We start from the raw sequence: 14036 nt of genomic DNA on the forward strand, positions 1-14036 counted from the left end.
AAGCTCCGCTGAGGTGAAAATAGAACCCAAACCAACTACCACAAGAGAAAGCAAAGTTGCCTCGATTGCAGATAATCTGCTACTAAGTGAACAGAAATTCATATGTTTTAGACTCCAGATACAAAGGAAGCACTGATCAAAGCTCAGCATGGTTAGAACAGCTGATATTTGACAGAAATAGGTCTCTAGATTATCTGAGTTTTATTATAATACTGAGCAGAACTCCATAAATATAAAGTAATGATTAGTTCCTTGGAGAAAGATATTCTCCAAACTATATTCAATCACGGCTTTTATCTAAAGTGAGTAAAACGTCAAAAACGCTTGGAATTATTTTCCCTCATGTCCTTTATATATGACCACACACAAATTTTCAAATACACAAGAAAAAATTTCCCTTGAAAAATCAGTATGCTTTTGTATAGCAAAAAATAAAAAACTATAACATTTTCTCTTTTTTGCTTTGACTACAAGGAGGCTCAGTGTCAAAGTTAATGAACAATCAAGAGCATCCATCTTGTCCTAGATTCTAAGTACATGATCTTTGTTCTACCTAGCTCCCATTCCTTTTTGTAGCTTTATCATTCAGCAGTTTCATTTGTAGTATATTTATTACAGTCAGGCGTTGCTTAAGGATGGGGATACATTCTGAGAAATCAGTTGTCAGGCGATTTTTTTGTTGTGCAAGCATCGCAGAGTGCGCTTACACAAACCTAGATGGTATAGCCATCTATACACCTACACTATATGGTACTAAGCTTATGGGACCACTGTCCCATAAGACAGTTTGCCCTTAATTTCTGAAGCACTAGACAGAATTTACACATATGCACCACTTATAAATATAAACTGTATTGTGAATTTTAATGGGTAGGGAAAAATCATGGAATAAAATGTAATAGCCAATTGGTGAGGGTAAAAACTACGGGCTTTGGAACCAGACAGACCCAAGGCAAATACAAGTTTTACATTTAAGCTAAAAAACTTTGGGTAAGTTACAATGAAATTTCCTATAGAAAATAGCTAATACTAATATAACCCACAGCAATGTCTGTGGAATATTCTTTAAAGAAAAACGACCAAATAAACTTACTGTGTTTCCTATGTCCAACATTTTACCTGCTAATACATGCTGTATTATTCTGTACTCTCCCTCATTCCTGACATTACCTGCTGAGGCAGGGGCACAAGACATGCATGTTCACACACACACAGGGCACTTTTAACTTAGGTTCATCTGTCATTTGTCACTATACCCCCTCCTCCCCAATTCAAGGATCCCAATGGGAGAGAAGTCATAAAATCTGTATCAACATTTAAAGCATCAGGTAGAAAAGAAAGCGAATTTGTCCTCCTGTAACTGGTTTATTTCACTTAGCATAATCTCCTCCAGGCTCATCTGTCTTGTTGCATATAGCAAGATTTCCTTCTTTTTTCAGGCACAATTCCCCTTATATGAGGTATCTGAAATAGTCAAACTCATAGCAAGAGAGAGTAGAATGGTGGCTGCCAGGGGCTAGGGGAGGAAGAAACAGGAAGTTGGTGTTCAATGGGTATAAAGTTTCAGTTACACAAGATGAGCAAGTTCTGGAGATCTGCTGTCCACCACATTAGCAATACTATATTGTGCACTGAAAAATTTGTCCAGAGGGTCTCTAGAGCTCATGCTAAGTGTTCTTACCACCAAAAAAAATTTTTAATTTTTTTAAAAAGCTAAGCTCATCACAGCTCCTTTATTTGGTTTAAAATGTAATGATACTTACTTTATAATTCCATTCACAGGAAAGTCTAGAAAAGGCAAAACTACAGTAATAGAAAGCAGATCAGTGGTGGCCAGGAGGTGTGGGGAAGGGGATTAGCTGCAAATGGGGACGAGGGAACTTTCTGGAGTAATGGAAATGTTCTATATCATGACGGCAGTGGTAGTTACACAACTGTCTGCATTCATTAAAACTCATCAAACTGTACATTCTAAATTGGTGACTTTATTTTATATTTTATATAAATTAAACTCCATCAAACTGACAAAAATAAATATATATACACATATACACACACACACACATACACAGCACTAACCAGACAAAGAGACCAAACAGTTCTCGACTAGAAACAAGCATAGCCTGGTGGCTAAAAGCACTGGCTCTGGGGCCACACTGTCAGTATTCAAATCCTGGCTCTACCACTTACTTGCTTTGTGACTTTGGACAAGTTAATTAAGCTCTCCGTGCCTTAGTTCCCTCATGTAAACCTGAGGACAATAAGACCACTTACCTCACAGGACTATTGTGACAATTAAATGAGTTAATATGTGTAAAGCATTCAGAACAGTCTTTGGTACACACTAAGTATTCTACAAGTATTTGCTATTATTCTTAATCATCCTTCAAAATTCCTCTCCCACCTACTCCAAATGTCTGACCAAAACCACAAATCGCCCTCCCCAGTCCTTAAACGTTAGAAACAGGATTTCTAGGCCTGTGCTTTTTACATATAGCATGGAAATTCCACTGAAAACAACCCCCTGGATTCTAAAAGAATGTGTTATAACCTGACTAAAAGAAAAATACCACTGGAAGACAATTCAAAAGAATTCAAACTCCAAACAAAGACTTTATACGTAGACAGGCAGCGTGTTTCTTCTGAACAATTTTGTTGCAGTCTGCGGGCAGTTACTCAGGTGACCAGAACAGAATGTGAAAAACACTGTAGTCCTAGGTTTGACTTCCTAATTGTCCACACTTTGCTGTTAGTAATCATGGTCAGCCATCTCGTAAGTATTATTATTGGTCAACATTTAGGATGAGAATAAATCCATCATCAGCACTAGACGAGTAATCTGGAGTCCAAGATCCATTGATTCTGAACAGTAACGTTGTATCTATATACTATGGGCAGTATAACATGACAAAAATAGTAACTTCTGGTAGTAACTTTAACTGTCTTAAGAATTTAAATAACACTATAACTTTTTTTAAGTTAAAAAAATTTCTAGATAATCACTATCAGTCCTAAATAAAGACTCGCTAGACACTTTGCTTTTTCTGCTGATAAATCCCTTTAGCCAGCATATACTCACAACTCAAAGTGCCTTTACCTGTTCTTCCTAGACAGCCGCTTTCATAGCTGTCACCTCTCACCTGAGCGTTGGACACAGCATTTATCCTAGAACAATACAAAATTATCTAATAAGCTTTCATGCTGCTAAAATATTCACAGATACTTACATATCATTGAGAAGGAAAACATTTCCTAGCTAAGGTCAGTATATGAATAACTGAACATATCTTTTAACTTAACAAATATCCTAGTGGATAGAAATGTTACATTAGTCTTACTGTCCTAAAGTACACCAAGAAAACACACAATTTTAAGATTACTATCCCTTGTCTCCAGAGATTATGAAAGACGGGCCAATTTTCTGATTCCTTTGCCTCTTACATTCATGCATGAATGACTCAGTGTGAGTTATCCCATTTTAAGGTTCTCATCACAATCAAGAGCTAAAAAGTTTCTCCTTGTACTAAAAGTCAAGTGATTTTCTCTGATCCATTTCTCAAACTCAGAGAACATGTGCTCTACATACAATAAACAGACCCACTTTATTTTGCTTCTCTTTCCATTTTTGTTAGAGCACAGTGCATTTGTAGCAGGAATTGCCTTTTCTTAGCATCCTGAATGGATATCAGTAGTTCCATCTTTTACAATCGAATCTTTTTTAAAACTCCTGACAGTATAAGGAAATTATATAATCTTACTGTTTAACTTATTTTTAAAAATTATTAAAAGACATCCATAAAAAGCTTCCAAACTCTTTTATGAAGTGAGATAACAGATAAATCTGAAAATGATTTAATAAAAAAGAAAAGCCACAGATCAATCTCATTTGAGGCCAATCCTGCCTGCCCTCCAAATACTGGCAGTCAAGCAACACATTAAGAACAGTAATACTCCACAGTGAAAGCTGAGTGTACAATACTCAAGGATGATTCACTAATAAAAAAAGCTAGAAATGTAATATATCCCATTAAATCTAAGATGCCACTGATTTTTAAGATGTACCGTTATTTTTTACACTGCCAAGAAAGAAAAGATATTATCAATTGTAATTTTAAGATACCATTGACTATAAGCAGCACCCTCATATTCAGATATATTAAAATATCAAAAATAATCTTGAGACTGATAAAATATAGTGATCAACTAGTTTAACAAATATAAGGAGAAAAATCATAATTTTTATAGATGCTAAAAAGATATATGACTAAATTCAACACTCATTCTTGATAAAAATCTTAGTAAAATGGAAATATATATATTTATAATGTTAAAGAAGAATCCAGGGGCCAACCCTGTGGCCAAGTGGTTAAGCTCGTGCACTCCACTTCAGCAGCCCAGAGTTTTGCCGGTTCGAATCCTGGGCACAGACCTGGCACCACTCACAAGGCCATGCTGAGGTGGCATCCCACATGCCACAACTAGAAGGACCCACAACTAAAATATACAACTACGTACTGGGGAGATCTGGGGAGAAAAAGCTGAAAAAAAAAAAAAGAAGAAGAAGATTGGTAGTAGTTAGCTCAAGTGCCAATCTTTAAAGAGGAATCCATATACTAAATTAAAAAGTTATTCTAAATAGCATTAAACTTAAAGGAAAACATGTTTTTACAAAAATAATCTTGAATTGAGAATTACCTTCATACTTACATGAAGAAAGCCAATGTGGAAAATACACCACATGTGTGAAAGGCATGGTTCAACTGTTCTGGCTTAGGATACACCACGGCTGCGTCAATCATTATCCACCAACCTGTAAAAAACTTGAGAAGGAGTCCAAGTCATTAAAATAACACTAATACTCTGGCTGAGAATGACGCCTGCTCTTTAACATCCCTCTTTTTCTACAGATCATAAATGAAACATAAAATATTTTTACTTTGAGTTTTGCATGTTAAAATATAAAAAATAAGAATCCCTTGTTGACTTATTCTTTACAGCATATAAGGTGAAGCTAATCAAATCTGTGTAAGATTCTGAAGTTCTGCTCTCAGTGCAAGACGAAAAATTTATTATCTGGGAATGGATGATCTCTTTCTGTCATCCACAATAATTATGTTCAACTGAAGCTCTCTGAACTAACCTCCACTAACCAGCTCCCTGATTACCTGACGTGTTTCATTCTCTCTGCCAACATTCCTTTTTAATATGCCCAAGCACTTCTGCCTCCACAAATGAGCTCTATGCTTACCAAGAGTCAGCTGTCACATCTCCAAAACCATTTAAACATGCTATAGTTTTAATTAGGTAATTTGGTTACATATTGTATAACTGACTGAACACAAATTTGTAAAATATAACGTCTCTATGTAAACTAAGCTGAATAGACTTAAAGTAGAAAAGCTGCTAAAGAATTTCATAGACAAATTAAGTGCATACAAGGATACTCATATCAGACAAAGTAGACTTCAAGATAAAACTGGTAAGGGGAGACATAGAGGGGCAGGATGTAACGATAAAAGGGACTCTCCACCAAGAAGACATAGCACTTATAAAATGTATGCACCCAACACAGAGCACCAAAGTACATAAAGCAACTATTAACAAACCTAAAAGGAGATATCAATGACAACACAGTAATAGTAGGGGACCCCAAAACCCCACTGACACCAATGGATAGATCATCCAGGTAAAACATCAACAAGGAGATAGTGGAATTAAAACAAAATACTATAAAATATAAAAAAATAGACCAGATGAACTTAACAGACATATATAGAGCACTCCATCCAAAAACAGCAGAATATACATTCTTCTCAAGTGCACATGGAACATTCTCAAGGACAGACCATATATTGGGAAACAAGACAAACCTCAATAAATTTAAGAAGATTGAAATCATATCTACTATCTTTTCTGACCATAATGCCATGAAACTAGAAATCAACTATAAGAAAAAAGCTTGAAAAGGAATGAAAATGTGGAGACTAAACAAGCTACTGAACAACCAATGGGTCATCAAAGAAATAAAGGGAGAAATCAAAAAATATTTGGAGACAAATGAGAATGAAAACACACCATACAAACTCTTACGGATGCAGCAAAAGCAGTCCTAAGAGGGAAATTTATAGCAATACAGGATCACATTAACAAACAAGAAAAAGCTCAAATAAACAATCTTAAACTATACCTAACAGAATTAGAAAAAGAAGAACAAACAAAGCCCAAAGTCAGCAGGAAGGGAATAATAAAAATAAGAGCAGAAATAAATGAAATTGAAACAAAAAAGACTGTAAAAAGAATCAATGAAACAAGGAGCTGATTCTTTGAGAGGATAAACAAAACTGACAAACCCTTAGCCAGACTCACCAAGAAAAAAGAGAAGGCTCAAATAAATAAAATTAGAAATGAAAGAGGAGCAATTACAATGGATACTACACAAATACAAAAGATTATAAGAGAATATTATGAAAAACTATACATGAACAAACTTGACAATCTAGAAGAAATGGATAAATTCTTAGACTCTTACAACCTTCCAAAACTGAACCAAGAAGAAACAGAGAATCTGAATAAGACAATCACAAGTAAAGACATTGAAACAGTAGCCAAAAACCTCCCCAAAAGTAAAAGTCCAGGACCAGATGGCTTCTCTGGAGAATTCCACCAAACATTCAGACAATTTATTACTTATTCTTCTCAAACTATTCCAAAAATTGAGGAAGACAGAAATATTCCTAACACATTCGACGAGGCCAACATCACCCTGATCCCAAAACCAGACAAGTATAACATAAAGAAGGAAAATTACAGGCCAATATTGCTGATGAACATAGACGCAAAAATCCTCAACAAAATATTGGCAAACCGAATACAGCAATACATTAAAAAGATCATATGCCATGATCAAGTGAGATTCATACCAGGGACAGAGGAATGGTTCAAAATCCACAAATCAGTCAATGTGAGACACCATATTAACAAAAGGAGGAATGAAAAACACATGATCATCTCTATAGATGCAGATAAAGCACTTGACAAGATCCAACATCGTTCATGATAAAAACTCTCAATAAAATGGGTATAGAAGAAGAATACCTCAAAAATAATAAAGGTCATATATGACAAACCCACTGCCAACATCTCACTCAGTGGGGAAAAACTGAAAGCCATCCTGCTGAGAACAGGAACAAGACAAGGGTGCCCACTCTCACCACTGTTATTCAACATAGTACTAGAGGTTTTGGCCAGAGCAATTAGGCAGGAAAAAGAAATCAAAGGAATCCAGACAGGCACTGAAGAAGTGAAAGTCTCACTCTTTGCAGATGATATGACTTTATATACAGAAAATGCTAAAGAATCCATCAGAAAACTATTAGAAATAATCGACAACTACAGCAAAGTTGCAGGATTCAAAGTGAACATACAAAAATCACTGGCATTTCTATACTCTAATAACAAACTAATAGAAAGAGAACTCAAGAATACAACCCCATTTACAATCACAACAAAAAAAATAAATATGTAGGAATAAATTTAACCAAGGAGGTGAAAGACCTATACAAGGAAAACCATAGGACATTACTGAAAGAAATTGATAATGACATAAAGAAATGGAAATATATTCAATGTACATGGATTGAAAAAATAAACATAGTTAAAATGGCCATATTACCTAAAGCAATCTACAGATTCAAATCAATCCCAATCAGAATCCCAATGACATTCTTCACAGAAGTAGAACAAAGAATCTTAAAATTCATAAAGGGCAACAAAAGACCCTGAATAGCCAAACAATCCTGAGAAACAAGAACAAAGCTGGAGGCATCACAATCCCTGACTTCAAAACATATTACAAAGCTACAGTAATCAAAACAGCATGGTATTGGTATAAAAACAGACACACAGATCAATGGAACAGAACTGAAAGCCCAGAAATAAAACCACACATATACAGACAACTAATCTTTGAGAAAGGAGCCAAGAACATACAACGGAGAAAGGAAAGCCTCTTCAATAAATGGTGCTGGGAAAACTGGACAGCCACATGCAAAAGGATGAATGTAGACCATTATCTTTCTCTATACACAAAAATAGACTCAAAATGGATCAAAGATTTGAAGGTAAGACCATAAACCATAAAACTTCTGGAGGAAAATATAGGTAGTACATTCTTTGACATCAGCCTTCAAAGGATCTTTACAAATATGATTTCCACTCAGACAAGGGAAACAAAAGAAAAAATAAGCAAGTGAGACTTCATTAGACTAAAGAGCTTCTGCAAGACAAAGGAAACCAAGATCAAAATGAAAAAATAACCCACCAACTGGGAGAAAATATATGCAAATCATATATCAAAAAGTGGTTAATTTCCATAATATATAAAGAGCTCACACAACTGAATTACAAAAAAAAAACCTAATCAAAAGTGGGGAAAGGATACGAACAGACATTTTTCCAAAGAAGGTATACAGATGGCCAATAGGTACAAGAAAAGATGCTCAACATCACTAACCATCAGGGAGATGCAAATCAAAACTACACTTAGATATCATCTTACACCTGTTAGAATGGTTATAATCAACAAGACAAAAAATAATAAATGTTGGAGAGCATGTGGAGAAAAGGGAACCCTCATCCACTGCTGGTGGGAATGCAAACTGGTGCAGCCACTTTGGAAAACAGTATGGACATTTCTCAAAAAACTTAAAATAGAAATACCATATGACCCAGCTATCCCACTACTCGGTATTTATCCAAAGAACTTGAAATCAACAATTCAAAGAGACTTATGCATCCCTATGTTCACTGCAGCATTATTCACAATAGCCAAGACGTGGGAGCAACCCAAGTGCCCAACAACTGATGAATGGATAAAGAAGATGTGGCATATATATACAATGGAATACTACTCAGCCATAAAAAAGACATAATCGTCCCATTCACAACCGCATGGATTGTCCCTGAGGGCATCATGTTAAGCAAGATAAGCCAGACAGAGAAAGACAAACACTGTATGATTTCATTCATATGTGGAATATAAATAAACTTATGGGCAAAGAGAATAATTAAGTGGTTATCACAGGGAAAGGGGGGAGGGTGGGCACAAGGGGTGCAGGGGCACATTTATATGGTGTTTGACAAATATTAATGTACAACTGAAATTTCACAATGTTATAAACTGTTTAGACCATGATAAAAAAAATTTTTTTAAAAACAGCAAGAAAAACTTAGAAACATCTAAAAGAATTCTGCATGCAGACAGCTTCACAATTATCTTTAGTTCCTTCTCTGCTTTATTTATTTTTTCCTCTTGGACTTCAGGTATAGAACTGCACACTGAAAGAGACGAATTTTTTTAATGAATTTTTTAAGTTTTTAAAATAGATACTGAAACTTGCTTCAAAAAATGCAGTGAGGGGGCCAAGCTGAGTAGCACAGTAGTTGAGTTTGCGCATTCCACTTTGGTGGCCTAGGGTTCATGGATGTGGATCCTGGGCATGGACCTACACACTGCTCATCAAGCCATGCTGTGGTGGCATCCCACATACAAAATGGAGGAAGACTGGCAGAGATGTTAGCTCAGGGCCAATCTTCCTCACCAAACAAACAAACAAACACAGTGGTGGCAGAGAGTGGATGATGGAAAACTAAAGCAAGATTGGTCGTGATTTGATTTTTTTTGATGCTGGATGATAAGCACATGGGGCAAGAGGGGAGAGGGCCTCTTTATACCCTTCTATTTTTGTTTAAATGCTTGACATTTTTACCACCAACAGTCCAGTTTTTATCCGTCACCATATATATGTGTCCCTGTACCCCTTTCATATGCTTGACATTTTCAATAACAAAAAGTAAAAAAAAAACATTGGGAAGAGAATTAAGCTACAGTTTCCTCCATGAATTTCTTCCTCTCACCTCCCCCAAGTGCTGCAGCTAGGGAAATGGAGATGGAGAGCACGCCTTCCCTAGAGCGATGCAGGGCTGCGGTTCTAACGCAGCCTACGGTCATGACTGCTGTCTACACACCCTGAACTTTAATGAGTCACAACAATATTTGGTTACATCAAATTCTGAGCCTTTGAGGATCTTAAAGGACTTATACATACTGTATCATTAACTTGCAAATGCTACTGACTACAATAATTGTATTATCACTGGAACCGAAGGAAAGATATTAAGTTTAACAAATTTACAAAGTCAAATGAACTAAGGGCCTTCCATGATTTGTTCAGTAATAGTATCTAGAACTCTGATCATTATTTATACAAAACAACAGTGAAATACACAGTTCTGGAAGGGTATTCAAAGTTCTAAGGAATCAACATTAATTTTCAGGACAAAAGATGAGGCATAAATGTCACCACCCAGGCCTTTTCACTTACCAATATACCTGCTACAACAGAAGCCACAGCATTTCTTCTCTCACTCCAGTCAATACATTCACATTCTGGCCAACGGAAATTATCAAGGAAACCTGCCATTTTCACCTGTTAAGCATGGGTTTTCATTAAATACTGTATTCTACAAATAAAAAGACAAAATATAATCAGTCTAAGAAAATGTTTTTGAGAAGTGAAATATCTTACTCGTTTCTTAAAGTTTTAAACAAATTTACTTTGGGTCCAAATCTACTTATATTTACGAAGAAAAACTCAATAATTCAATGAATACCTACTGAAATGTACAAAGGACTGTGTTCAGACACAAGGGGGAGCTTACTATGTGCTAAATGAGAATGGTGGTTTAAAACATGCCTGCAAATTCTTTGACACTTCTCATATTGAGAGGTGGCTCTCCCCTTGAATTTGACCCAACAATAAAGACTGGTTGACCAACAGAGTAGAGGAAGTGCTACTGTGTAACTTCTGCCATTTTCTGAGACTAGATCATAAAAGGCAATGCAGCGTGTAGCTGGTTCTGTAGAACATTAACACTAGAGTCCTGAGTTGCTATGTAAAAATTCCAAGGCCAGGCAGTGACGTCAACAACATGGTGGAGTGAGCTGTATCCTTTCTCTCTCCCCCTTTGAACTACAACTAAAAGGACATTCATTGATCGACGGAGGATACCCAAACAGCACAACAGGACGCCTGAGAGACCCATGCAGCTATACATCTGAAGGTGGATGGACTACGCCCAGGGAAGTGGTGGAGAGAGGTGGGTACTCTCCAGCCCCCCCGCCCAGCAGCCCTGTGCACATGTGCGATGGCTCTCCCAGCTGGAGCACCCATAGCACCACTGTGGCCCCAAGGGTGGGAGCATGACTCGGTGCAACTGCAGAAACAGGTGACAATAGCCCTAAACGCCCACATGATCACTTTCCTGTCCAGTGGGAGAGCCCAGAGGCCCTGCCCACCAAGCACAACAGCTGGTATGACCTAGGAGGAGAAGCAGCAGATCTGCACACCCAGGCAAATGAGTTCCCGGCTGCCACAAACGCCCACAGTACAGCTGCAGCCCCAAAGGGGGAAGCACATCTTGGCAGGACTGTGGGAGCAGGCAGTGGCAGCCCTGAGCCCCTTCATGATTGCTTTCTCATACAGTGGGAGAGCCCACAGTGCCACTGTGGTCCCATGGAATAGCCCAGGCTTGAACAGGCAGAGCTAACAGGGATCAAGGTAGGCTCAGAATACACTGCTCCTGCCCCACTGAGTAGTGGCAGGTGGAATCTGCAATCAAATACTATCACTATGTGAAGGCACAAATCCACCCCATAAAATACTATGAAGAGGTATATTAATACTCCAGACGAGAAGGAAAAAGACAAACACCCAGTAATCAATCCTGAAGGCACAAAAATTTACATTCTAAATGACAGAGAATTCAAAACAGCTATCATAAAAAACTCAACGCCTTACAACAGAACTCAAAAACACCTTTCAATGAAATCAGGAATAAAATTAATGAACAGAAGAAGTTGCTCACAAAAGAGATTGAAACTATAAAGAAAAAACAATCAGAAATGTTGGAGATGATAAACACAATGAGTGAGATAAAGAAAAACCTGGAATCCTTAAATAAAAGAGCAGATATGGAGGACAGAATTGCCAATTAAGAGGATAGAAATATAGAAATGCTTCAGATGAAGGAGGAGAGAGAACTGACTAAAAAGAAATGAAGAAATTCCCTGAGAAATATCCAACTCAATTAGGAAATGCAACATAAGGATTATAGGTATTCCAGAGGGAGAAGAGAGGAAGAAAGGAGCAGAGAGCTTGTTCAAAAAAATAATAGCTGAGAACCTCCCAAACCTGGGGAAGGAGCTGGAATGACAAGTAAAAGAAGCTAATATGGGGGCAGGCCCTGCAGCCAAATGGTTAAGTTTGTGCACTCCGCTTCAGCATCCCAGGGTTTCGCCAGTTTGGATCCTGGGAGCAGACATCGTACCACTCATCAAGCCATGCTGAGGTGGTGTCCCACATAGCACAACCACAAGACCTACAACTAGAATATACAACTACATACTGGGTGGCTTTGGGGAGAAAAAGAAGAAGAAGAAAAAAAAAACGACTGGGGCCAGGCAGGTGGCACAACAGTTAAACTCCCATGTTCCACATTGGTGGCCCAGGGTTCACCCCTTTTGATCCCAGGTGTGGAACTACACACCGCTCATCAAGCCATACTGTGGCAGGCATCCCACATGTAGGGTAGAGGAAGATGGGCATGGATGCTAGCTCAGGGCCAGTCTTCCTCAGCAAAAAGAAGAGGATAGGCAGCAGATGTTAGTTCAGGGGTAATCTTCCTCAAAGAAAAAAAAAAAACAGAAGAAGAAGACTGGCAACAGAAAATAGCTCCGGTGCCAATCTTTAAAAAAGACAAAAGAAAAGAAGCTAATATAACTCCTAATTACATCAACGCAAAAAGATCTTCTCCAAGGCACATATTAGTAAAACTAGCAAAAGTAACTGACAAAGAAAAAATATTAAGGGCAGCAAGGCAGAAGAAAATAACATATAACGAATCCCTATCAGACTTTCAGTGCATTTCTCAGCAGAAACCTTACAGGGTAGGAGAGAGTGGAATGATATATTCAAAATTCCAAAAGACAAAAACCTACAGCCAATACTCTATCCAGCGAAAATATCCTTCTGACATGATGGAGAAATAAAAACTTTCCCAGAAAAACAAAAGCTGAGGGAGTTCATTACCACAAGAGCCCCCAACAAGAAATGATCAAGAAGGTCTTCATACCTGAAAAGAAAAGAAAGGGTTTACACAGCCTTGAGCAGGGAGATAAACAGGCAGACAAAACCAGAAAATTGCAACTCTCTATCAGAACAGATTAGCAAACACTTGACTATAACATTAAAGATAAAAGGAAGGAAAACATCAAGAACAAATATAATCACTTCATTTTAACCACAAACTCACAACACAAAACAGAATAAGTTGTGACAACAATAACTTAGATGGAGAAGAGGAAAGAGATGAAACGTGCTTAGATTCAGGAAATAAGAGGCTATCAGAAAATGGACTGTCTCATCTACAAGATCTTTTATAAAAACCTCATGGTAACCACAAAACAAAAATCACAACAGAGACACAAATTACAAATAAAGAGAAAACTGAGAAAACCATCACAGAGAGCCACCAAACTGAACTGGCAGTCTGAAACACATGGGACAACAAACAAGGGAAACACAGAACAACCAGAAAACAAGTGATAAAATGGCAGCATTAAGCCCTCATATAACAATAATCACTCTAAATGCAAATAGATTGAATTCTCCAATAAAAAGACACAGAGTGGGTGGATGGATTAAAAAACAAGACCCAATAATACGCTGCCTCCAGGAAACACACCTCAGCTCTAAAGACAAACACAGGCTCAGAGTGAAGGGATGGAAAACAATACTCCAAGCTAATGGCAAACAAAAGAAAGCAGGTGTTGCCATACTTATACCAAACAAAGAAGCCCTCGGGACAAAAAAGGCAATGAGAGATAAAGATGGTCAATATATAATGATAAAAGGGACACTCCATCAAGAGGACATAACACTTATAAATATATATGCACCTAACACAGGAGCATCAAA

The 14036-nt window shown here is 37.4% G+C and overlaps 1 protein-coding gene across 10 annotated transcripts in view; it reads right to left on the reverse strand.

The window, feature by feature from the left end:
* TMEM50B (transmembrane protein 50B) overlaps nucleotides 1–14036 on the reverse strand; it is a 58789-nt gene that overhangs the window by 17430 nt on the left and 27323 nt on the right. For 6 of the 10 annotated variants that reach the window (XR_011495388.1, XM_070488798.1, XM_070488799.1 and 3 more), the window contains exons 2-4: nucleotides 10383–10521; nucleotides 4708–4820; nucleotides 3098–3165 (exon numbers count right to left, since the gene is read on the reverse strand). Coding sequence is in view for 8 of the 10 variants with exons in the window: in XM_070488798.1 (XP_070344899.1) it covers nucleotides 3098–3165; nucleotides 4708–4820; nucleotides 10383–10481 (280 nt within the window). In the remaining 2 variants the exon portion in view is untranslated. The remainder of the gene's footprint in view (nucleotides 1–3097; nucleotides 3166–4707; nucleotides 4821–10382; nucleotides 10522–14036) is intronic. The other 4 variants (XM_070488800.1, XM_070488803.1, XM_070488804.1 and 1 more) reach the window with 2 other exon arrangements.

The sequence above is a fragment of the Equus asinus genome, chromosome 18 (assembly GCF_041296235.1).
Source record: "Equus asinus isolate D_3611 breed Donkey chromosome 18, EquAss-T2T_v2, whole genome shotgun sequence".
Lineage (NCBI taxonomy): Eukaryota > Metazoa > Chordata > Mammalia > Perissodactyla > Equidae > Equus > Equus asinus.